General features: G+C 36.9%; 1 protein-coding gene and 1 long non-coding RNA gene across 2 annotated transcripts; one reads left to right on the top strand and one right to left on the bottom strand.

Moving 5' to 3' along the window:
- Positions 1–9,296: 9,296 nt before the first annotated feature.
- Positions 9,297–24,540, top strand: TMA16 (translation machinery associated 16 homolog). Its single transcript, XM_068187164.1, has 7 exons — positions 9,297–9,378; positions 10,507–10,619; positions 16,857–16,894; positions 17,720–17,804; positions 18,249–18,397; positions 22,875–22,917; positions 24,298–24,540. Exons 1-7 carry the CDS (start codon positions 9,376–9,378, stop codon positions 24,467–24,469), a joined length of 603 nt encoding a protein of 200 aa, XP_068043265.1. The 5' UTR covers positions 9,297–9,375; the 3' UTR covers positions 24,470–24,540.
- Positions 18,495–24,298, bottom strand: LOC137472245 (uncharacterized). Its single transcript, XR_010998087.1, has 2 exons — positions 23,898–24,298; positions 18,495–21,189 (listed from the first exon to the last, which is right to left on the bottom strand). It is a non-coding gene; the product is annotated as an uncharacterized lncRNA (long non-coding RNA).
- Positions 24,541–26,602: the final 2,062 nt, after the last annotated feature.

Below are 26,602 nucleotides of genomic sequence, written 5' to 3'. Positions count from 1 at the left end.
TTATTATGGACTTGCAGACTTCCCCTCTACCACCTCTGAAAAGGATTTTTGCCATATTCTAATTGTTCAAAATCTGTTTGTTATTAGTTCACAAAAATTGCAACTGTATAATATGGCTCATAGCATGCATTAAAGCTTTTCTTTTAAAGTGTCTACTTTTGCCCTATCCTTAGGTAATCCTTCTTAAATTTTTATTTTGCAATAGTAGATGGTAATAACTGTGAATAAATGGGTTATAATTTGAAGTGTCAGATGAATGGAAAGAAAAATTTCATAGTGAAAGCAGCAAAAAGCCCACAAAGTAGAAAACTGCTTTTCAATACATCAGACTTTTCCAAACTAAACCAGTTTTTCTTGATAGAAATCGTCACATTTATGAACAGACTTTTTTTGTAAACTCTGAAAATGAAAACATTGTGATCTATCAAAGATGATAAAACCAACACCTTCCCAAATATCCTTATTTTTGCACTGTAGATTTTTGAAAGAAGAAAAAATATGAAAAACCAAGAAATTATTAGGCAATTGTTGAACTTGCATAACATTGTATGGAACATCAGGGAAATTCTTTTCTAAGATGGCAAAGTTATGTTTTTTCTCTATTTAGAGTCCAACACCTGCAATACTTTTATGTTCATTATTATCAGCAGAAACTCCTGAAATTATGTTGATAAGTTGTTTCAACACGATTTTATTTAACAGGTGCAACAAAATATGACCTACTTCCCCTGCCAAATAGGACAAAACTTGCCTTTCAAGTCAGTTAGCCTGGGTTTTTAAAGGGTATTCCTCTGTTATAAAAAAAAGCTTTTGTCTATCTCCTTCTAACAGCTCTGCCTGCAGAGATGTCACCTCCCTGTTTTCTAAAAAACATGGTTCTCATGACATAAGAAAATGCTTCTCCTGACCATCTTCTAGAAAAATGTATGCATAAATACCTTTTTCAGTAATATAAATGCAAAATCTAATGATCATTATGACTATGGGAGCTAAATGCAGAGAAAAGCCTCTCTGAACACTTCCTATGGCCTGTTGTGACTCTTCAAAAGCCAGGAGCCACGCGAAGTCACAAAGTCCACAAGACATTCTGCTGACATGTACAACAAACAGTAATGTCCACACACTACAGCATGAGTCCTCTGTATTGATTATTCCTATTTAGCAGCTGCTAAGTTAGGAGTAGCTGAAGGTGAAAGCAGAATCAAGTTGAAAGCCTGACAAAGATAACTAATCCCTTGGTGAAGCCATGCTGGATGCCTCAAATCACCTCCCTGTCTTCCATAGGCGTAAGCAGAGTTTCTAGAAGGATCTGTTCCATGATGTTCTCAGGCACATAGAAGTGAAATGCATGCAATAGGATTTAACACTGCAGCATCAGAAAGCAAAGAAACACTCCTCTTGAAGTCACTCAAATTCTACTGTGTTGTAATTTTATAAAAAAAAAATCATTAGAAACAAGAATAGCAAGTTAATTTAGTTCCTAGATTCCACATGATGACATGCAATAGAACTGTATCTTCCTGCTCTGGTATTGTTTCACTATAAACTAATTGACTCTGCAGTATGGCACATGTAATTTTGAATCTCTTCCAATTATCTCTGGGAAATAAAAAAAAAAAAATCAGATTAACTGCTTTTTCTTCTTATTTTTTGTGATACCAAATTTACAGTCTGACTAATTGATCTGGTTTGCTTCTCTGCCTATACAAATGAAATTACTTCCAGAAGCTCATTAGGAGTAATAGCTCCTAATATAATAGTAATAGTAAAAGGAGGGAAGGGTCAGCCAAGGTAACTGGCCTTACTAATCAGGGAAAAAAAAAAAACCAGAAAAAGTGAAATTCATCTGTGTATGTCTACACTTGCCCACACAATTCATTATTTAATAACAAAATTTAATAATTAGTGCGACTTAAATAGAATATGCACTTCATATACCTGAGTAGACAAGGAACACTGAGTCAAACTACCAGATCTGGTTGTTTTCATGAAAAATCACTAAGAGTTATACAATTAATATGTTTCACAACAAACTTGTGTTTGGGAGACATTTAGAGACACAAGGCAGATTTCACAATAAATGCTTCTCTTTCTCAGGAGCTATGAATTTTATTCTGAACATGGTGTAAACTGATGGTCTGAATAGATAATTGAAGATTACTGCCTCTGTTCATTTATCAGTAAAGCAAATAAAATGATGATGCCCAGCATGATGAAGTATTTCAGGATTTCTTGGAGACAAGAGTACAGCTAAATGACTATACAACTCAGTCACTGAATGGTGGACACTCCAAGACAGGTGTGTTGTTCACAACCTTGTGATGAATTTCAAAGCTGACAAAGTTTCAAGCCAGACTTGTGCTACAGCTTTAACTTCAATAATTGTGATGCAAAACAGTCCAGTTAGATTTATGGGAGTCAAGGTTATATTTCTTCCCTATGTGTTAAAAAAAGAAAGCAAATATGGTTTGAAGATATGCAGTCATCTGTTTTCTTGATGCATCAGGAATCAAATAGACAATGTGGTTCCAAATAAGTGATTGTTGTAAACAAATAACAAATTTCAGCTACAAGTTTCTAGGCATGAATTTAACTGGTTTTTATAAATAAGTTCCTTTATTTTGTAAAGAAATATCTTTTCCTACTTTTTATTACAGAAACTTTTTGTTTGGTTTGAGATTCATAATATCACAGGGAAGGGAACTAATAATTAATAACAACACCAAAGATCAGAGCCATAGCCTATTAGGCATATCATTCAGTATACCTGTCTTGTAACACTGTGAAAGTGTTTATACTCAAATATAATTTCTTTTTATCCTGTTTTAAATACCAGAAGCTACACAACAATTTTAAGTCCACTGAAGATTTTTTTTTTCTAAAGTAATTCTTAATATCTGAAGAGTATGGTACCCACCTTGCAAAAGATGTCATCACATTTCTGTGTCAGGTCATAGGCAGTGGGAAAATTGCCTTTGGTGGATGGGTGCAGTTATACCACTTCAGAGCTATTCAGGAACAGCTCTGAACTTGGAAGCAGAGTTTTGCAGGATTTCATCACCATGATTCCGTGCCATTAAATTATAGAGAGATCACTGAAGGTCTTTGCCCTGAGACAATTTCAGTTTCACAAAACAGAATTTCACTGCACAGCAGTCACTATGGTACATGGTGATGGCTTTTGCATTAATAACATTCAGCAATGATTTAGATCACACTAATTGTTAAGTCTGTGCTCCCAGTGTTTCTTACAATATAATCAATAATATTATGATTTTTTTTCTTTTCTAAATATTATTAATAAGGAGTTACTATTACCCCATTTTCATGATTGAGGCTCCTCTATCAAAACAAATATTACTATTTAGTAGGGTATGATTTTTTAAAGGAATAAACACACATACCAAACTCTAACAATTGCACACACCAAAAGTTGAAAACAATCCAAGCTCATCCCTATTTTCCTCTTTTTCTTAAAGGCTAATTCCTTTAAATACGCACTAATGAAATCATAGGAAGAAAAACAGAAAACATTAAAGGGACTAAGGAGATAACCGGAATTATTAGGATTGTAGAAGGTTTACAAGGAGAAGCTAAGCAATCAGCCAAATAAGTCAAACCAAACTTAAAATAATGTAGTTTCAGATACAGGCATATAGTAGTAAGCCTGAACGTGTTTATCTGGACTATGCCCAGATCACTCTTGCAGACTCAGTTTGAAACTCAGAAGTATGCAGACTGTCTACTGAAAAAAAAACAAACCCTAAAAACATTGTAGGAGAGGTGAAACATGCTATGTTGCTACAGGATTTATGGGGATTGCATGTTTTTAAACTGAAAATATCAGAGAGTTGCATACATGTACATTTAAATGTATAAATGTTCATGCATACATGTATATACATGTACATTTAAACTTTGCATAACACTGTGACATGTCGTAACAGCAGTAATGAGAAAGTCTATTCCGATTTTGAAATAAAAAGGAATTAAAAATCAGTATGAACAAAAAAATCAGAAATTATTTGTAGCCTCACAGGCACCTGCCAACACAATATGCCTGCTGGAGGAGCTTAGGAAAACCTCCTGAGACCTGATGAAATCCCAAACAAGATTGAATTTCTGGAGTCAGCTCATCTAAAATATTATAAAGTATGTTCATGTAATAGCCTCAACTGCTGCAACTACAGAGCCTGAAGATTGAAAAGGACAAGGAAAGAGACTACTCAAACAAGACAGATAGATTAAAAAATTATATGCTGTCACTCAAATTTTAATGAAAGCATTGAGATTACAATCTTTTCACGTTTTTCTGTTTCACACAGAACTATGATTTTTTTTAAACTAACTCAGTAACATTCTTTGTATTGTCAGAGAATTTCATCCTTGTTCTTCCATTCTTAGCGCATGTATAGTGAAAATATCCTGATATATCAAGGATGGGTCTGATGAATTTACCCCAGATTAGATTCAATTCACTATTGAAGAAAAAAGTTGCAATAAAGTCTCACAAGCATAAGATCATGCATTTTGGTTGCAGCTTCACAAATGGGTATATTTGAATGGTTATAAGAAGGAATTCTTCAAACGGATGCCCAGACAGGCTAAAGAAAAGTCTAGGCAGAGACAGAAAAGTTAATTCTCTAAGCTTCAGGCACGTAGCCCAGACATATCTATCCCCACACTGAACTTTTGATCATTTTATCTGAGCATTAAGCCACTGGGTACACCATGGGCTCCAAGGAAACTGTGGGTTCTAGAGAATCTGTTGAAAATCTTTGTGTATTGGCACACTTGCATGCATCCTGACTGGAATAATTTGGTCCAGAAAGGTGTCTGCAAAACAGAGCATCTAAAGGATCTAGTACAAAAGATTTTCTTTTCTTTGCTGAAGCTGCCATGCTATACAGTGACAGCATGTTATACTGCTACTCTGTAGGCCCATTTCTGGTTCTTTTCTCCAGAAAGTTTTAAAGGTAGATACTTCTATAGTTGATATCTTGAAACTGGAAACTTGCAGAGTATGCTACACAACTCCCGTGCTACCACGGACTTGCAAAAGGTGAAGAATTGTTAAGAGAGCCTCTGCAAAATCTAAACAAATGAAGCAGCCAGAGCTTTCATTTTAAAAGGTTAAAGAGATGGATAAAAGGAGGCTCTGTCAAAAGGACTAAGTGGTCTTCTGATGTTTTGATTAGCAGCAAAAAACCATTAGGAAGCACTTGGGTGTAATTAGAATGGAGAGATTAAAAGAAATACAATAATAGAAGCATTTAGAAAAAATAGGAAGTGCAGAAATAGGTAACCTGCAACATAATCAAAGAAGCATATAGTAGGTGTTTTTAGTAGTTTCTTGTGCAACATAGATTAGAAATTATTGTAAACCATGCATGAAAGAGTGAGTTATAAAAAATAGGTACTTCTATCACACCTTTTCTTATTTTGTCAGCAGAAAAATTAAGATATCAGTGCAAAATGCATCCGTATCAATGGCATAGGTAAACCCAAATTTACCGAATACAAGAAACGTAAAGAAAATTTCAGACAAATGCTAGAAAATCTGGAACTCAGGTTTTAAGAATTGGCTTTATTTAAAGCTTTCTTGAGTCATTCAAATTTGTAGAAATATTACCTCAGCCACTCATGTTCACAGTCTGTTAACTGTGGACATAAACAACGGCATTGAATTGATGAGAATTTAATGTCAAAGCACAAGCCTGCCTAAATTAAAAGCAAATGGCATTCTATTTATGAACTCAGGATACAGCAAATATTAAGGTCTGTCTTTAAACCAATGAATGCATCTTCAGATTAGCTGAAGCTCAGTCAGTCACCTAACTGTGACAACAATGAGCTCAATTGTCAGCTGAATTAGTCTCCTAAAGGTTGATTTAAAAATAACACAGTCATGTATCAGTTTCAGTACTTCATAATTCTTACCCATTTTATTTATATTTAAACAATACAGTTTCCTTCATACCACCACTAGTTGAGAAGATCTGACCTCTGCATATGTAGAAAGTGACTGGAATTCCTAGGATCATATAATTAATGAGGAAGTTTGCAATAAATATACATTAAGTGAACCAGGGAGCTATATCCTTTATTCATTAAGATAATAGCACATGCAAAAATCACCAATTTAAGAGATATTAGCTTAAAAATACACTAAACAACTGGAAGCATAACTGCAATTTTCTATTTCTACTGTACTGCTTGGTCTTATTGATAACGAGTAATATACCCAAGAAACTCCATATGTGACTCTCCACTAAAGCCCTACTACAAATGCATTCAGTCTCTGGCAGATCCTGAGACTGGCTGCCCACTGTACCCTCACTGATATAGTTTCCCTTGCTCATTACATTTTTTTCTTGTTTTTAAATGTAGCTGTTAATTGCTTTAACCTTTAGGTGATTCCTCTAAACTCAGGAAATTTGTATTTTATTACAACTAAGTTAAATACAATTTTAAATCCCATTCTTATTAATGCAGTTCTAACACTGTAAATGAGATTTTGAAGAATATTCAGAAATCAGTCTAAATCGTATGTCAATCGGTCTAATTCATGACATGTGAATGTCAGAATTTCTGAAAAGCTGACACATGCTCTTGTCATCATAATGGAGCCTCCTCCTTAGAATTGTATGTCTACTGTATCCTAAGTACCATACTGTAGTCACTGCTTTATAATATTTAACATAATATTTAGTAGTAACTAGAATTTAGAGCAAATCAGTTCAAGGATGAAAGAATTAAACTGTACTTGGTAAACCTACTTCATTTTGCATCACTGAACACTGCAAGAAAGACTGTCACAGCCAGATATCCCTTCATTTTAATTAATGCATTTGTAATAGCATCAGTAAAATTAATGCCAAAAATGCAAATTAAGGTTCAGTTATTAACATGCCAAATTTGGATTCTTGTGTCTGCACCTGCCGCCTCCCCACCAGGATAAATACATGACTTAGGAGAACTTACACAGCAATTACTCCACAGAACTGTCAAGACATTTTGCAAAAGATCCTTTGTAGATGGAGACGGTGAAGTACTAAAAAGCAAGAAAAAAATTTTCCAGATTACAAACTATTTAAAGAACAAGACCAGACTAGAAAGCAATGCACATTTAGACTGAATGAACACTTTTTGGTTTGTAACTAGGTAATCAGATTAAATGCATCATCACCCAGAGGTCTCATTACAGTCAGTGGCAGAAGACCAGCTGAAAGGCCCCTGAGAGCTGCCCATTAAATTTAAGTGTATACAGAGTCTGTGTTTCTTTCTTACAGGTACAATTAAAACTTTACTGTGGGTACCTTTCAGCTCCAATTTCTGCCCCAACCATGCCCTGCAGCTCAGAAGTAAAGCCAGTTGTACTTCTGCTTCCCACCTAGCATTTCTCTGTGAAATGAAAGCTAGATGGAGAGCACAGCAGTTCCTCTGTGGTATTTTGATGAGAAGGCCATACCTATGGACATTCCCAGGCATGCATGCTCTAAAGCCTCCAAGCTGTTCATCCAAATGAAGAAAGAATCTACAAATTATTTTTTCATCTTTCATTTGTACCCATGAGTGGGCCCCATAGTCAAATTGTTTTCACTGCCATTTTACCTTATTGCCTGACTTCCTTCAGCATCCCTCAGTTAAATGTGAGCGGCTGGTCCCAAGCAGATTTGAACAGTGTTAAAACACAGCTATTCCCCAGTTTGCAACTCTGATTCCTCTGCTGTTTGACAGCATAACTCTAAATCTATTTACTTGAATAGACTATTTAAAATTCCATGCTCATTTTCCTGGCTACATCCTAAATTATTAGATTAAAAATCAAAATTGCTACTGTCATTGCCATCTGTAGCAGTGAAACTATGACACAGTTTTATTGCAAGTGCACAAACAGGTAATGTTCCAGTGCAAGCTGAATGAAGACTTTGCTTTAGGTAATCCCACTTGCTTTATAGATATATTTTAATGAAAGATTTATGGGCTTGCTGTTTAGGGACGATCTTTAAAATCACTATGTTTCTTTATACATTACAAGACTTATCAGCGTCTGAAGAGCAAGAAGTGCCAAGACCAAAAGATGGTGATTGTTCGAGCCTGCGATGCCTGGAGCTGAACAGTCACGAGTGCTTTTCCCCAGGCCCGGGGCGTAGGCGCTGATCTGCTTTGAGGTGCCACAGGAGCATTGCTGCCAGAGATGGGTTGTGGTTTTTTCTGTTTTGGTGATGTCTGTGAGTCTGAGAGTCACGCTCTCCGGTAACTTTAAGTTTTGATTTTGGACTTTCCAGAGGTTGTTTCTTTCTCTCACCAAGGGAAAGGCTGGTTTTCTCACACAGGATGTCACCTTCTTCTTGACTTTGTTCCGTTTTCTTCAGCTCAGCAAGGCCCCTTCTTTGCATAGGCACCAGTTGTGGAATTTCTCCATTGTGAAAAATGCATATTATGTGGCTCTACGCAGATATTTACTATATGTATTATGCTAGGTTGGAAAGTTATGTTGTATTAACATTTTAATAATATAGTAAATGTAGTTTTGTAAGCTTTAGCAGTTAAAATAGAAATTATGTGTGTATTCTTTTAATTAGCTCAAGAAAAGGAGAAGATAATAAAAAAAAAATTCTTTGCACAGAGATAACAATTACAGAAACCCATAAATTTTCCAGAGGAGAGGAGTTTATGGTTTTCCTTATCAACAGAAACGAACTTTTTCAAGCTGGACTTAGACTGGAAGGCGCCTGGGGATTATAGAAAATTTTTGACACGTACCAGATGGATTTCTTGTTTTAAATAAAATATATGCATATTCATAAAGTGTTTTGTATATGCAACAGATTCCCCTTCTTAAGGAGTAAATTTTCTTTTAACGGGGTCCCCCTTCTCCTGGCTCACTTTTGTCCAGAGAGGGGTACCCAGCCCGGGCTGTAACTCTTTGCTGTTATTGCCTCATTCATTGTCCTAACTCTAATTGTGTAACCCTTATTACTACATTTGTATTATTTTTACAACTATTTTATTTTTATTAAACTTTCTAATTTTTTTGAAACAAGTGATTGGCGTTTATAACATCCATCATAATGATCACCGGGTTCTTGGACGACTCCTACTTTTTCTTTTATCTCAAGCTCACGGGTAGCAGCAGCCCCATTAATTTCAGCTACCAAAGCAATCACCTGAGCTCCTACCAAGATATTATCCAGCACCTGATCAGGTGTCATTCCGGCGTGGCCGCACCTTCACCGCCGCAGCGGGAGCTCCGAGCCCCGCCCGGCCCGCTCGGGGCGCCGGCGGTGCCGCGGAGCGGGGCGGCCGCGGAACGCCCGCCCGGAGCGCTGAGGCTGCTGCACCGCGGCGCCGGAAGCAGGCTCGCTCGCCATGGTGCGTGTGCCGGGACGGGGACGGGGACGGGGACGGGGACGGGGATGGGGACAGGAGTAGGGGTGCGGCTCCGGCTCCCGCAGCCCGCGCTTCTGGGAACGGCGGTGGCTGCTCACGCGGTGCTCCCGGCCCCTTCGTTCCCTCCGGGAGCGGCCCCACCGCGGCCCTGGAGAGGCAAGCCGGCTGGCGGGCCGGGGGCCTTGTGGGCCGCTACCGGCGGTGAGGCGAGCTCGCCCATAAAAACTGCTGCATTTCCTCCCGAGGGGGTCCCAGGCCTTCTGGGCCTTCCCGGCAGCGCGGCCGCGGGGCGGGGGGAGCGCGGGCCGCCTGTGGAAGAGGTGGGGAGTGCCGCCGCCTGAGATTCCCCGAGGTGCCAGAATAGCTGCGCCTTTGACACCGTCTCTCTTTTCGCAGCCCTAAGCACTGACGTTATCGCAGAGAATTGGATGTACTAAAGTGTCCGTTTACTGACGGCCATTTGGTGTGATGCAGGAATGCCCCCTTGCTTTGAGGTGTTTCTTTTGGGTGCAGTTAAATAGCATATTATTTCATAAAACATTCAGTTCTGTTCAAACATTTTCTTACCAGAAAGCAGCATAACTTAGAGTAGTATTACCATGCTTTGGAAATTCGTGAGTGGTATTCCCTCTCTGTGCAGTATGAAGGGGTAGAGAAGGAAAGCCTCTGGCTGCTCCCTGGTGTGAAGCATTCCAGTGATCTCTGGGGAGGAACAAGAAAATCACTTTTATTACGTTGTTCAAATTACGGAGGCTCTTGTCAGAAACCCACATAGAAGCTTGATTGGGGACATTTTTCTGCAGAGGTACAGAGAGCTAATATTAGTTTCCTAGCTGTGGAGTTCCACGAAGCAGGTATTCCGACAGTAGTCACCATGTAAGATTTCTTACGGCATTTCCTGTGCTCTAGTGGTTTTGTTGCAACATGTACTGGCTTCAAGTAATTTTGTTACTGAAGTGAGTGAAATTGATAACATGTTACTGAAAGGTAAGGGCTCTCTTAGCTATCAGTGCATGACCTTTTCAGTCTTTACCATGGTGTGTACTTCTGTCCTCCCTTTCGTGTTTTACTCAGCCTTGTTAATAAATAGTATCTTTGATGTCTTTTCAGCCAAAGTTACGAAAACCTCAAGGAGGGAAGCAAGAGAAAAAAGTTATCCATCCCTACAGCAGAAAAGCTGCACAGCTTGCAAGAGAAGTACACAAACAGGAAAAGAAAGAAAAGTAAGTTGACTGCAAAACCTCTGTACAGATCAAAGAATAACATCACAAATGATACTTTTCATTTGGGATGGTGAACATGGACTGTTACACTGATATAACCACAAGAAAACAGAAAGGCCTGTGTAACTTAATATTGCTGCTGGGCCATGTGAAGTGACAGGTTTACATGCATTAAATCAGGTTATACAAGGTGTGTAGTTCTGCTGCTTTTCTTTTAGTGTTCTCCTTAACAAGTCAGATTTCTTGCCTTTGATAATCTGAATAGCACGATGCTGGTGATTTCACATGAAGGTGAGTCACCTAGCTTGGCTTTAGTTCAAGTTCAGCAAGAATGCTGCTTAGGCTCTAGCTGCTTCTGCTAAAATGCTGAGTTAATAGAAAAGAAAACCCAGAAACCTTCCTGCAGAAGACAGACTTCTGAATAAAACTCTATAGTTAACTGCTCTTTGGTGGTTGTGTGCTGTTCCATGGCAAGTTTGTTTTCCTGCTTCCCCTTCCCACAGAGTGAAAAGACAGCTGGTGAAGACTGGCCTTTAAATTACATTGTCTCAGTTTGCTCATTGTTATGCATAAATATGTTTATTTAGGAAGTTACTAAAGCTAGCTTAAAGCATTTTCAGTCTAGGTATAGTATAGCACTATATAATCTATATAATGCAGTATAAACTGTAGTGTCTGGATGGACCATGTGAGCTGAGCCCAAATACTCATTTGTCTGAAGGTGTTAAATTGGAAACTCCTGGTCCAGAGACTGTGCAAGTTTATTGCTGGGATTGATGTACAGCCTTACCCACAGCAGTTGCACTGTTGCTTTCACTAAAAGGGGGCCTTTGCTGCCACAGTGGGGTCATGTAGCCTCCAGCAGGGCTGCTGCAAGAATTCACAAGCAGCATGTGTTGATTGGGCAGTTTCTTAATGTGCAAGAGGTTTTTCCCTGCCGTTTTGTATTTTTTTCTGTGCTCTCTGACTATTGATAGTACATTTTTATTGCAGATTATTTTCCTACTGCTAAATTGACCACTTTGTCCCCTTGCTCTCTCACCTTGTGTCATAACAACTGCACACAGCTCTTAATCACAAAAGATGACTTAATCTTACTTGATTTGTAGTGCTTCCATTTGTGACTTCACCATACAGAAAAACATACACAAAAAAACCTAGTGAGGGAGCAATACTTACGGATTATTCATTATGACATGGCACACTCAAAGCTTTTAGTGACAGTCTCGTGTGGTTAGAGTTACACTGATATGGACACCAGTGCTGATGTTTCTTCTTGGAGTGCTACTTTTTCTTCCTCTTGCAACTGCAAAAAGTTGAAAGGCCCTGCTGAAACTGAGATAGACAATATCCACTGCTTTCCCCTCATCCATTCAGGCAGTTGTTTCATCATAGAAGGCTAGCAGGTTGGTCAAACTTGACTTACCTTTAGTAAATCCATGCTGACTACTCCTGATCACCTCCTTGTCATGCATATGGATAGAGATGGCCTCCAGAATAAGATGCTTTCTTGCCTTTGCAGTGATTTAGATGGGGCTGACTGGCCAGTAGTTCCCTGGGTTCTCCTTCTTGCCGTCTTGGAAGACCATTTGTTTTCTTCCAGTCCTCAGGCTCCTCTCCTCATCTCCACAGTCTTTCAGAGATAATCGTGAGCGGTTTAGCCATGGTGTCTGCCAGCTTCCTTGGCACTCATGGATGCATCCCTCAGGGCCCATGGCTTTGTGGATGTCAAGTTTGCCTGGGTGTTGTCTAACCCAATCCTCCTTGGCCAAGGGAAGGTCTTCCCTTCTAACATTCCTTAACCCTGGTCAGAGATTCCTGACGGCTGCTCTTGGCAGTGAAGGCCCGTGCAAGGAAGATGTTTGGTATTTCTGCCTTCTCTGTCCTCTGTTGCCAGGGTCCCCCTCAATTCAGTAAGAAGCCTAAATTAGCCTTAGTTTTCCTTTGGTCGCTGACGTATTTGAAGAATCCCTATCCTTGCTATTTCAATGTAGGCTGATTGGAAAAGATGTAAACTTGCATTTTGCATAGGGATACCATTCCACCAAGAATAGTGTGTCAATTTGGACCATCCACAGCATTTTTTGATAGCAAAATGATCTTAGATTTTGTTTCTTTCTACCTTATAAATAAGATTTCTACATCTTACACTTCTGGGGCCTGAACAGTTAACTAACATTCTGTACTTTGTAGATCACTTTTGTTGTGGTGTTCTACAAATCAGTTGCATGAAAAGCATCCTCCAAGTCTCTGTGTTCTATTTTCTGTATTGTCTTGGCTTGAAGAGCAATTTCGTTTGAAAGACATGAATAATGTTGATTTTTTTCCCCTTAGTGTTTTTAAAACACTTGTTAAGGGTTCCAATTTCTTTTAATCTCTATTATCTAAACTATCAGTTTGGTAAATTCTCAGGATTTTTTTTTTTAATATTGGGGATTAAATATGTGTTGAAATTTTATTGTAATGACTTAGCTTTCAGTTTCTGTAATATAATGGTGAGGCTTGGATTCATTTTGCATAGCTCTGAAAAAGACAAGACAAATTTCTGATGCTGTGAATGGAGGAAAGCTTTCCACTCCTATACTCTCAGGAAAAAGAAATAGCTCACACCAGTTTTGTTGTTCTGCATTGCTTCTGCAGGTCTATTAAATGTCTTTAAACAATTTTCAAAATTGCTTCTATTGAATGACAGCCCTGTTCTCTGGTGGAAGGTTAGTACATCATTTAGTGGTAAATAGAAGCTCCCTTGTAATCTCTACAGAATTTTCTTCCTTAGGCCTGTCTACAAATCTGGCTTTTTTTTGACCATGCTTGTTATTGTGTAGAAGTAAGTTGTCTGAAGTATGAATAGGACACAAAACTAGAAATGGAATTCTCAATGTGATCTCACTAGGTCTGAGTAAAGGTGGTAATTTCTCTGTACAGGCTAGTGCACTTCTGCAGAATGGAAAAACTGGATTAGAGTATTCAGTGAATGTAGGAAGTCCATAGAGGTCACCTGTACTATTTTTATTAAGCTGTGGATTTCCTTGCCGGAGGATGCTTTAATTGTGGCTGGCTAAATTTATGCAGTAATACTTTCTGAACATACATACATTTTATCTGTTGATTACTATTTAACACAAAGGTGTAGGGTGTAGGAAACCCTTGAATGTTATATTACTGGAGGGTATTACTTATTAACTTTCCTATAGGATAGGATACTGTGAATGTTCCTGTTTATGTTATACAGAAAGGAAAACTGCGTTAAGTTATGAGATGCATATTGCAGTATCTTTTGCCCAAAATAGATAGTAAAAAAGGGTAGACATTATCCACAAGGAATTTCAATATTTAAAATGCAGCACTGGGAAAAAGGAGGGAGAAGTTCTGCATTAAGTTGCAGAAGTCTTTTATGGGCTCCATTGTCCACTCTTCACTGCAAGCATTCATAACGAAATATGACAGCAGTTATAAGTTTACTGTCCAGAAACTGTGACTGCAATACAAAAGACCATTCTTAACCATAATAAGAGGAGACAGACCAATTGCTTTTAGAAAATTGGCTGCAATCTTAAATAATCTTGTTCACTTCAATTACACCTTTTTCTTGCCTGTATCCTTCTCCTCTCAATTCTCTTCAAGGCCTAATGAGCAGCTACAACTTCCAGTGTATTACTACCAATTTATTCTCTCTTAATCTACATGTGAGTTCTTATTCCTTTAGGCAGCTTGTTTGCTCTATTAAATAACTACATGGATGTTTTTATGAAACAGCCATAGCTGCTTCACTGGCAGTAGTAGAACGCTGACTTTTCTACACTTTAGGAAGCCTGACCATAGAGGGAAATTAATGAAACTTCCATAGTAGTGATGTACTAACACCAGTCACGTTTTCCTGCAACTGCAGAATTACCTATCTGGTTCTGGTAGCTAAAGCTAATCTACCTGTGCTATTTTCTTTTCTGTCATTTCCCCTTCTGAGTCAAAATAGACCCTTTCTGTTGTGCATGCACAATAAACTTCTTAGGAGTCAGTGCATTTTCATTACAGAAAAGCCAATCTAATACTGACATGCTCTGAGATAATGACATCTAAGGAGTTTTTACAGTGATGGGGTGTGAAGCGACCCTTTAGGGGTAAGCAACCATGAAATGTCTCCTGGTAGAACTCAGTGTGTGCTTTTTCTGAGGTTTCCCCCTGTCTAACCTCCTAATCTCTCTTGACCCACTATGCTTCTACTTGCATTGCTTGCAGCAGTGATGCTTTGTGACATGCTCTTGCAGATTCGCCACGAGGAAGTAAAAAACTGTTAGCTTTTAAAATTATTTATTTTGAAAAGCCTATCTTCAATTCTCAGAGCCATAGATGGCATTTGTATGTGTGGATATTACTGGGGAAAAATACTGAGTTTGTAATTTGATTTGGGAAATACTTATTCATTGTTAGTATTTAGAGTAGAACAGTTGAATACAATATCTGAGATAAAAAGCTGCTGAAGGAACATGTAGAATTTACTATTAAAGTGAATAAAAACCCCTTTAAAGTAGACATCAAGAAAACCACTAATCATTCTTATTAATAATCATTGCCTAAGCAGAGGATTTCTGGACAGTGGGTGAAGAAGAAAATCATCGAGAAACAACAGGCTGCCACAAGATTGTGTCCCTGGTCTTAGCCTCTCCTTCCCTGTACAAAAGCTATTACTCATTGTGTGGAAGGAGAGGAGAGGAAGTTTCTTTGACTCACCTGATTTGATTAGCCTCCCTGCTAATGCTATTGTCTTCTAGCAGTCACTGAGGTGAGGTTTTTATAAAAAGTACAATAAGGCAACATCCGAGCCTATCATTCATTATTTCTCATACCAAGATTAGTTGGATGTACCAGGAGATTGAAGGTTTTTCGTCCAGAAGAAAATGGTGGTTCTGAACTTCACTGCTTTGATATAAATAAATGTTTTAGTGGCCCTAGCAGAAGCAAGTGGCAGTTTGTAGTGTTTTAGATTGTAGATGTGCAAAATTATCCTGTTCAGGCAGCTTTCCTAGATGCCATTGTTATTTTCTCCATGGCAAAGCTTTGCAGACAGTTACTTAATAATACAGGTTTGTGGACAAGTGACATTAGTGTCTTTGTCTCTGGAAAGTAAGGGTTTATCTTTTGATCCCAGTTTTTGTGGTAGGTGACAGACTTCTGTGCTCTGAGTTACTTCATTTAGCTCTAAAATGCTCATTAAATTTTACAGAGTAAAAGGAATTTCATAAAGGAGCACAATAGGTTTGAACTGTGATGAATTTTAGCATTATTTATTCTCTGTCAATTATAGCCTTTATGACTTACTTAATCCATTACCAATTTTCCTATTTAATAATAATCAAAAGTCAATTTTATCAGAGGTCCTTGAATATATACACTGAATATTTATGGCTAGGATATTTTTTTCCGGTAACAAATTTCATACTTACCCCAATAATGTCTTGTTTTCCCTACTGGAAACAACAGAACATTGCAACATCCTTTGATGCAGATGGAATCTGACACCTTGAGGACAGAAGAGCATGAGGCATGGGATTTCCTGATAGAGAATTTATTTTTTTTTTTGAGAACTTCTAATTAGGATGAAAATTAATCCCAAATAGAACTGTGTATCCACATCTCAGAGTACAGAAGGCTTTTGAGTATCCTGCCAAAGATTCAAGTGGACTTAAAAGTACTGTGAGATAGAGTTGGGGTTTTTTCCATCTTCTTTAATGAAGTTGTTAATTTTGGTTTCTTAACACATTAACTTACTGTTCGCTAAGGACAAGGTTTAATTATTACAAGTTTTAAGGTAACAGAATGGCATTTTTCACATTGCATGCTTGATTTGCAAGAATGCAATGCCGTGAAATCTCCCAGCTCATTAAACATGCCAGAAGAATATCAGGAATATAAGGAAATTGTGACAATGCAGCTCATTGGTATAATTACTTTTGTCGCACTGTGAGAAAAATGTTCCATCTTTTTTTCTTCCAAAAAACTTTTTAGCTTAATAGGTAAACTGGACAAATTTCAGCTAGTAGTTTTACTAGAAAGTAGATCTTTTGGATGAAACAGAAAAAGTTTTACATTATTTGGAATTTGTCAAATATTTCTATTTGAAATTATACCTTGACTTTCATTGTGACTGAAAAAAAAATCCAACTTTTTGAGAATAAAATTAAGGTAATTTTTAATATGGTACTCATTCCTGGCTAACACATCTGTTTTTTTCTCTGCTAGGTTGAAGACTGACAAAGCTTTGCGTTTAAGTATTATTGGTAAGCAGAAACTTCTGTTACTGAGTACAGTATTCAGTTTCTTAGTAGAGATTCTAAGTTTTACCAACTTTTTAGATGTCCAGTTAGAGCTTCTTTTTCTATAATCTTTGATTAATTTCTATAATAATTTCTAATTTCCATAATAATTGAATCTGCAATCTTCAAAGAGACTTGGTTGAAACACTGAAATACCTGACGTGTCCACTTAATATATACAGGATTGAATTTGGGGCTGAGCATAGCTAATCTTTAGTCGGTGTACACAACAGCAGAGCAATATAGACCAAATGAGTGTTTTGTACATTTGTACACATATTTATTTGGTCTCCAAGCTTTTTAAAATTGCTTGTAAAAGAAGATGATATATGTAGCTTAAAAGACACATTGTGTTAGCAAGTAAATTCAAAACTTTGAGACACAACCTGGAATATTTTTCTCTTCCATATGTTTGATCCTGCAGCTTTTCAATTTAATCTGTTTAAAAACAGATGTGACGATCAGAACTCTTACTCAGCCAATGTGTTGGTTTTTTCTCCCTTTCTGATTTTCCTTCCTAAGTAATTGATATAGTGATATTTTAGTTAATTTCTAGTAAAACAAAGCCTAACATTTTTTTTCCTGTAAGGGAGGTATAAAATAAATCTGAAATGATGTGGAAATATTTCTGTTATGGCTGCCTTCATACCTGGTACCCACAGTATCAGAGTCTGTGATGGCATTCAAAATCTTGAAAAATGGGGGGGCAATTAAAAACTTTGAGAAACTTTAATATGTATTGATGCTACAGTCATGGTGTTACCATTAATATTAAGTTTATTCTTGTAGGAGAAAAACTGCAATGGTTTCAAAGTCACCTTGATCCCAGTAAAATCGAGTACACAAAGAAAGAAGCTGGTGAACTAATTGAAAAGTAAGACTGGTGTTAAAAACATTAAAAAGCTTGACTTGTCCTTAAAAATAATGTGATGATGACTCAGAGGAGGACTTTTATACATTACTAATTATAATATCAAGTAGTTGATTTTGTTGCCAGTGAGAGACGTATATAGTCATACTAGAATTATTCCAAAAAGTAATTTTCTTTTTCTTTTATCATTGAAGTTTATCCCTAGTTTTGTAGTGTGTGGAGGACTTCAAATGATTTGGACAGTATAATCACATGCATTTGCTTGTTGGGTTATTCTGTGACACCTGAACACTCAGATTTCATACTCATTACTCCTTGAGTCTCCAACAAATAAAGAAAATAAATTAGAAAATAAATACAATTAGTAAAATAATTTATCAGAGTAATTCTGTTTTGCAATTTTTTTGTATGACTGCATCTACCTTTCATGCATTTTATTTCTTTCAGTTATATGTGTCGATTCAATGCTGAATTGGAGCAGATTGAATTACAAAACAGTATTAAAGGCAGACAAGGAAGACAGCATGGTTCACGGGAAACTGTCATCAAGCAGACAATAGAACGTGAAAGACAACTCTATGAGGGCTATGGCATGGGTACGTAAAAGTATTAGAAAGAATTCAGTCCTCACACCTGCTCACCAGGCCAGAATCTAAGCAAACTTTCTAGGCATTGTCCTTATTCTCTTTTACCTGGGAGGAGGGCCACGATGAACAAAAGGAGAAAAAAAGATGGTGGAGATCTGACTCATATTCTACTTTTGCCTTTCTTTGTGCATCTTCGCTAGTACTGCCTTTTCAGTGCAGGCATATATAACCTATTTTTCAAACTAAAGTGAGCTTGTAATGCACTTGCCTTGAATTCTGTACAGCAGCTGGTTGGATCTTCATTTGATGGCTGGAACTAGGCTGAAGGGAAACAGCAATAGTTTGGTGAAATAAGGAAGAAAGACAAAGAGATAATGAAAGTGCAAAAAGCAAAGAGTTGTTTGGCGATAGTCAAGATAAGCAGTGAAATGTTTCTATTTTGCTTTAACCAATAATGTGCATGTTGAAGCTGAGTGGTGAACTTGGCTTTAACGTTAAAGTATTATCCAGACATGATTGGTCCTTCTAGTAGTAAAATATGCTGTGTAAAATGTGAAAAATCTACATTATTCTGTAGTTAGGATTCAAAGAACAGCAGGGTTTGGGTTGTGTGTCGTATTCCCTGGTCAGCTGTCCCAGCTGTGTTCCCTGCCAGTTCCTTGTGCACCCTCAGTCTCCTCGCTGATGGGCTGGGTTAAGGAACAGAAAGGGTCTTATCTGTGCAAGCCCAGCTCAGGAATAATGAAAACATCCTGTTTTCATCAACACCATTTCCAGCTAATCCAAAATGCAGCCCTGTACTAACTACTGTGAAGAAAACTAACTCTACCCCGGCCAAAATCAGCACACCCTGATATGTATTGCACAAAGCAAGAAAATTAATAACTTAAAAATTTTGCCAGTGTGGCCAGCAGAGGAATTTAAGAATATCTGTATGACTTCATGCATCATCTTTGAAGTCGTAGAAGGAGGGGGGAAAAAGTAATAGGAAAATCGATTCTGTGATTGTCATCAAACAGCTTAATTGTAGAATGTATTCTTTTTGTTTTTTGCTTTTAAATTTTAGTTCTTTTTGTCCTTACTGCTTTATGGAAAGCTGACAGAAAAAGGCAGTAAGGCTAGAGAAAAAGATGTCAAATGCACAAACACAACATAAAAATAATGAAGCTGGAAATATTGTAGGCAAAATTTGAGGTTATTATAGAATTAGTAAGTAAAGCATTCAGAGAGCACAGTGCAACTTCACATATTAAATACACTTTCAAATCATTCATTATTTGTTATCACAGCTGCTGCAGGTTTTGCTCTCTGTCTAGGACAATGTTCATTCAGAGAAAATAGTTGCTGCTAAGTACTATAGCAACTAAATACTGTAATTAGAGATTGGGCATAAATGGAAATCAGCTGGAAACAGTGCTTTTATGCCTGTAGCTCATTATTAATCCTAGAAGCTTTAGTGAGTGGAGCTTTTATAACGAACTTAGATTTGCTGGGTTTTTTTGTCCCCTGTTCTTGAACTCAGTTATTTCTTGTATGCATGTGCATTTGCTATGAAGAGACTGCACAGTATTTATTCTTTTCATTTGGGAAAGTCTACTAAAATTTGATGCATTATCTTTATATCACAGAATCAATTAGGTTGGAAAAGACTTCCAAGATCATTAAATCCAACCTTTGACCAAACACCACCATGTCAACTAGACCATAGCACTAAGGGCCACATCCAGTCATTTCTTGAACATTTCCCGGGCTGCTGATTCCTCCATCACTTCCTTGGGCAGCTCATTTCAATGCTTAACACCCTTTAAGTGAAAAAACATCTGTCCTGATGTCCAACATGAATCTTCCCTGGGTGTAGCTTGAGGACATTTCCTCTTGTCCTGTCAAGGATATATGTAAATAAAAAACTAATCCTTTACAAAGTGTAAGCATTTGTTTACAGAAGTGGTAGACATCCTGAAATATGGTAAATTTTAGTCTTTTTTTAAACAAACAGCAGCTATACAGGGAATATTATCAGTGGTGTTGTTGAGGTTTAGCAGCTCCTTGTCCTTACTCCTTAAATATATCTACAGTAGTTTTACTGCAGTTTTCTTCCTCTTGTTTTCATTGTTGTGTATTTGTGTTTTCTGTTTAATCTGGTCTTACATGTTTATAGCAAAGCTATTGAAAGGCAATGCTAGATATTTATTTGTAACCCAGAGTTAGTATGCTTTCAGTGGAAAAGCATCATAATTATTTCATGCGAACATCATCCATTTTTGATAATTGCTTCTAATTACATTGCATGTTCTCTCAGATACATAATTCTAGTCTTGGGGGAAAGTGGCTTTTAAAACCAAATACACCAGTTTTATTAATTAGTTCTGGAGGCTTCACATTACAGGGAAATCAATTTAATTCAGATGAAAGCTGTATCATTTCCACATATCTGCTAATGTAACTTCTGTACTATATAGTAGCTATTATTTTCTGTAGTGATCATTATTGTATAACTGAATAATTTTTTGCTTAAAGAGCATCTACAGTTTCCTTTTTTTTAACAGGCTGTTGGTTCATCCACAAAAGAAAGAAAAGTAGAACTATCTGAAAGGGTCAGAAACATTAAAAAATGTTTGCTTACGCTTACATCTTTCACTGTTGTTTTGCTAAACATATAAATTGTTGACTACTTTGTCTTAGAAATGCCAGACAATAATCTACTCCCCAAAATACTTTCTTCATTTCTGTGCCACTAATTCTTGTTCCGTATTTCTCTTATATTTTTTCTGTCTTTAGTTCAGAAAAACATGCTCCTATGACTTAACATTTTAAAGCAAATGAAGGAGTTCACAAGCAGCAGCAAAAAACATGGCATTGGTGCATGCTAAGGAGATGCAGCTGACTTAGACAAGTGTTACTAATCCAGCATAATTTAGAAAATCAGTTACTGTGGAGTATATAATTACTTTACTTCTACACACAGTTCTATTCTTAATCTTGCAACTCAGTAGTTTTTATTGTGTAACATATTGTAAACACATATGTAATGGTATTAAAAATTTTGCCACTGCAAAGCAATAAAGATGCCAGTGCCAAATCTTGGTTTGTCACAGAATTTTCTCTCTGAGTGCCTGTTTTCTCATGATGTTGGTGAGCCCTGGATAAACATTACCTGATATATCTGATGATATAAACATTTTCTCTGATGATATAAACATTATCTGCCAAACTCACTGTTGACATCACCACATGCACTACTAGGGGCAAACGGAGTAGCACTAATTGCTCCTTGTAAAAAGGGAGAAGGGAAGAACTGCTTTCCCTTGTGGGAGCTGGGATGTTCCAGCCTTTGGCACTGTGCTGCCATGAGTGCAGTTCAAGGGACTGCAAAGAAAGCAAGAGCAACCATGGCTTCGTTTCAAGGCTTTATTGGGAAGGATGGACCTAATGTGGCATGGTTAGGCATGGATTGTGGCATGGAACCAAGGAATCAGCAGACCAAAAAAGCATTAGGTAAATGTTTCTTTGCCTTGCCTTGCTCAGCTGTGAGCAGTATCCCCTCATTTGTTTACTGAGGAGCAGTCTGCAGAAATCACTGTAATTGTTATCAAAACATTTTGCATATATTATTGTTCTTCAGTTGGTAACTTCATAACCAGTTGTGAAAGGAAGGAATAGTTTTCTGAATAGTAAGGACTATCTGGCCACAAAGATAAATGGCAACAGGTATCATCATCCTATGTTTTGTAGTAGCAAAATCATCCATAATCCTGCATTGATAGCATGATTTTATTTAGTCCTGTAAAACTTGAGAAAATTGATAGATGAACAAAAGCAAAACTGTTTGTTCAAGGACAATATAAAAGTTACTGAAATGTCACAATTTTAAGACCTAAAATAAAGTGGATTTAATGTTACAGGGATAGAAAACATCTGTCTTGTTGAGAGCCTGCTGGCTGTGGAATCTGTACAGTTCCTAGACAGTAATGAGGTGTTTTATACTGTGGGAAGGTGTCAAGGCTCCTAAGGTATAAATCTCCATAAATTAGTGGTGATGTTAAACACAGGCTGCTTGTAACACTGCAGGACTGACCAAGAAAAGAATGACACAGAATGGAGGCAAAGCAGCTTTGGCATCCTATGTAAAAATCTGTCTAAATTTATAATTTACACTCCAGTAAGAAGATTTTGGCTACTCTGGAAGGAAAAAAGCAAAATTATCTGTTCCACAGGTCTCAATACAAAATATTTGCCTTCCTTTTTGCTAGCAAAGGTAATACAGATGTGTATGTATTATTGTTTTATTTATTTGTATTAGTATTTATATTTATTTTATTATTTGTATATATGTATGGTGGTTTCTTTTAGAACTGTTTGGTTGCAGTGAAAAGGAGGTATGTAGCTATTTTGGTTAGAGGCCATTTAGCTCACATTTCTTCCTTTGAAATGAGACTTCCTTGAACAATGTAACACATCTAATAGAATTTAATTTCTTTCCTATTAGAAATCCCAGACATTATGAACAGAAAGCATCTTAAATTTTTCAGGTAGGTTTTTTATTATCACTAATAATCTGATTATGCAAAATAGGGTTTCTGAAGTTCACCTGTTATATGTCTTTTTTCAAAAAAAATAAACTTGGGTAAAACTACCAAGGAATTTGTCATTTGAAAAAGCAGAGTAGGTATGGCACTGCTATTTTGGCATTTCTTAGTTGTTACAAGCTGAACACCTGTGCCAGTTATTAATTAAAACATTGGAAGATTTAGATTCGACAGTTAGAATGCCATTTCTATACCTTAAGTAGCTTTTTTTCTCAATATTCTTAGATAATATATTACCTAAAACTCTGACTTCAGCTGTTCACAGTAGTGTTGGTATGTGTGTATATACTAGTTGAAAATCTTAAATGAATTTACAACTTGCATCCAGTTAAAAGATCTGGGAGCTGTGAAACTTGCTGCTGGCTCATCTGGGCCAGCATGTTGGTATGTCCTGGTAGTAGACTGAGTGAGCATTTTTGCTGACAGCTCTATCAAGTGAAATAATTTAAAGGAAGAAAAAAAAAAAACAACTTAGGAATGCTTATGTTGCAAGGAATGCTGTATCACCGACTTGCAGGTATGGTATGTAGCCAGAAGTCATACTTACAGGATGCTGGAATAAAGCCAGAAGTTCCAAAGAAGAGAGACTGCTTTTTAAATATGCAATTGACTTCTTAAACAGGGATATCAGATAGAATTGTTGTTGTATTGCTTTGTTAAAGGAAAACCATATCTTATAATTGGCAAATACTGTCTTTGCCCTTGAGAAAAATTATCCATGAAGTGCACTTACTATAATCAAGAAAGCATTCTATTAAGTGAGTACTGGGTTTGACTTATATTTAAAACAACGTATTCTCCTTCATGCAGCCTTTTGAAATAATACACTCACCATGTGAACTAATGTTTACTAGCCCTTTGTGTTCTCTTGAAGTTTGTCATACATGTTAACATTTACCATAAATCACAAGGGACTTACGTACATGTGATGCCACATATGCAAATCAAGCATTCAGATGAAGAAACTCTTCTGATCTGTTTTTCTGTTGCTTACCAGACTGCAAGTTGAATAAGACAAACCTAAAAGCAGGTGGCCAAAAGTAAATGAGGGTACAATAAGTCTGTGTGAATAAAGTGAATAATATTTTTTGTTTCAGAATATGACATCTGAAAGTACTTATTTCTTCATAGAGAAATTACATCTTCTGTAGTGTACAAAATCAGGTGAAATCTTTGGTGCTTATTCATACCATAGTGGGACAGAGGATAACTTAGAAAAGCAGCCTCACTTGAGTTAGCATCTTCTGAGGAAATGTGATTAACTCTGCCATTCCTTCTTTTCTATTGGTAACTGGTTTTCATTACCTATTTTTTCTCTTTAAGAGAATGGGATGGTGATCTGAGGAAACTGCCAAACATCAAAATGAAAAAGCTGTCAGCTAGGGATGCTGCCTGCAGTCACCCTGAGGTGACAGATGCAGAAGCAAAAGAAGACTTGAATGAAGAAGAAGAGGTGGGCCCTGATGAGCACCAGCAGATTCAAGAGCTGAAATAATGAAGGGAATTGTAAGAAACCTATTTTAATTTTCACTGGAAACAAAAATAAAATGTAACTGTATTTCTAAAGGCTTTGTTAGTTGCTTTTTTATTATTTGTCTACCTATGGTAAAGAGTAAACAATATTACCGGGTAAAGCTGTATATTACTGGATAAGATTTTTTGACTATAAATAACTACTTAAAATCTTAATTGTGTAAATTTATGTCTTGAAATCCCCCAACTAGCTGAGTATCTTTTCTGTCTAGATTCAGACTGCAATACTTTGTGGTCAGAAATCCTTACCTTTTTGTGGTAATTGCAATAATCTGTTAAACATGAGGAACTCTTCTCTTGTACCTTCGTTTCTTTGAGAATCTGTGTCAGGATCATAGAGATCTGGAAAAGCTTCAATAAGATACTGAGTATTTTATGTTTTGTCAAGAGAATTCGAAAGAGTTACTGTCCTCAGCAACCTCTATTGCAGGATACAGATAAAAAGTCCCTGCAGTCTGTTTTTAAATATATCTTAGTCCATATTTTTTCTCTAACCCTTTTGTTGAGAATTGAATTGAAGCCGCTCAGGACTTTTCAATAGTAGGCTTGCTTTATGAAGCAACTTTTTAGATGCTTTTAAATGTGTCTTTCAGGAAAGTTCTTAGCAGACTATCACTTTAAAAGCTGTAAAATGAATTAAAAAAAGAATGAAAAAGGGCAAAGGCAGAACTAGGGATAATTTCACAGCAGGCATTAAGTAGGATATCTCAGTGCGTATTAGGTTGTCTGGGCACAGAAGTCACAGTTCAGTTGAACTGTCTGTGCACATGGTAGTAGTCACAGCTCAAATGCCTGTTAATTATGTGGAAATAATTATTCCTGGTGGATGATCTTTCTAGTACGTGACCCCCAGTACACTACTGTGTGCTAAACAATCAAGACTTTGTCATAGTAAATAGTTATGTGGGTTTCCTAGAATTCTTTTACAGACATCCAGGTGTGTATTTTCATAGCGGTGCAGCAAGAGTTACTGATGAGTGTTAAATCTGTTAATGTGTATATTAACTTTTTCCCTGTTTACAAATAGGCTTGTGCTATCCTTTCATGTTACAGGAAACCAATCTCTTTAGGTTATATAGAACTAACAACTGTCCTTAAATTATTCTTAAGAAGAAACCTGAATAAGTTTTAACAGACCTGGAGCATGGGTGGGTAATGTAATTCATCTTCAGGTGGACTGCAAGTCTTAAAAACCTGGCTAGAGGTCTTGGCGTCTGACACCAGCCACATCTCCAGACCATCACATCACTGCTTCGCATTTGTGTTTGAGAGATCAGTGTGCTGAAGTTCATGGTATTTTAATATCTTTGTTCAGTATTTTTATGTCTTTCTTAAACTGAGCGGTGTGGTGGAATTTATCTTGTTTTGATTTACAAAACTTGAGGTGGTAAACTGTGGTAGAAGCTGAGCCAGAGTAATTGGATTGAACTAAACTTGTGTATGTGTTTGTTTCAGTGCTTTGACAGATTTTGCCTTTTGGAAATTAATTTTAACTTTTGCTTGTATACAAAGTCTGAGGTTTGAAATTGCAAGTAGAAACATTGAGTCACTTTCCCATGACACTGTGTAAAATATGGAAGGAAAATGAGCAGATAACTCAATAACTGGGAGGTATCATAGCAATTACAGTATATTAGGTGACATCCTGGTGAGTGCTTCAAAAAGATTGTCATGCAGTTATGAAGAATGAGATGTTTTATATTCCTTTATATTCCTTGAAACAATTCAGTAATCGGATGTTATAAAAATCTGGTTGATGTGTGAAATTAAGAATTTTTAAAATACTTTTCATTCAGACTACAAGAACATGTTTATAGATCAGACATTTTTGACTTTTTGCATTTTCTTCCTTGAAATCCATATAGTCATTGCTTGTTTAGCTGGCTTTTAAACTGTTGTTAAACTACTGCACAAGTAATGAAAAAAGAACAGTGTCTGCATGTGGACTTTTTACACTGAATTATCAGAAAAAATAATATGTAGCTGTCAAGTATTAATATCTGAATTTAAAATAATATAGGCTCAAACTGATGATGTGCAAGACCAATTTATCAGATGAGTTGTTGTAGAATATTAACATGGCAGTGGGAAAAAC

Source organism: Anomalospiza imberbis, chromosome 4, assembly GCF_031753505.1.
Source record: "Anomalospiza imberbis isolate Cuckoo-Finch-1a 21T00152 chromosome 4, ASM3175350v1, whole genome shotgun sequence".
Taxonomy (NCBI): Eukaryota; Metazoa; Chordata; class Aves; order Passeriformes; family Viduidae; genus Anomalospiza; species Anomalospiza imberbis.
This window is presented reverse-complemented; position numbering and strand designations above follow the sequence as displayed.

Coding starts and splice junctions, on each gene's coding strand:
- TMA16 (XM_068187164.1), top strand. Junction 17,805..18,248: donor GCTGGTGAACTAATTGAAAA/GTAAGACTGGTG, acceptor TATTTCTTTCAG/TTATATGTGTCGATTCAATG. Junction 22,918..24,297: donor AAGCATCTTAAATTTTTCAG/GTAGGTTTTTTA, acceptor TTTCTCTTTAAG/AGAATGGGATGGTGATCTGA.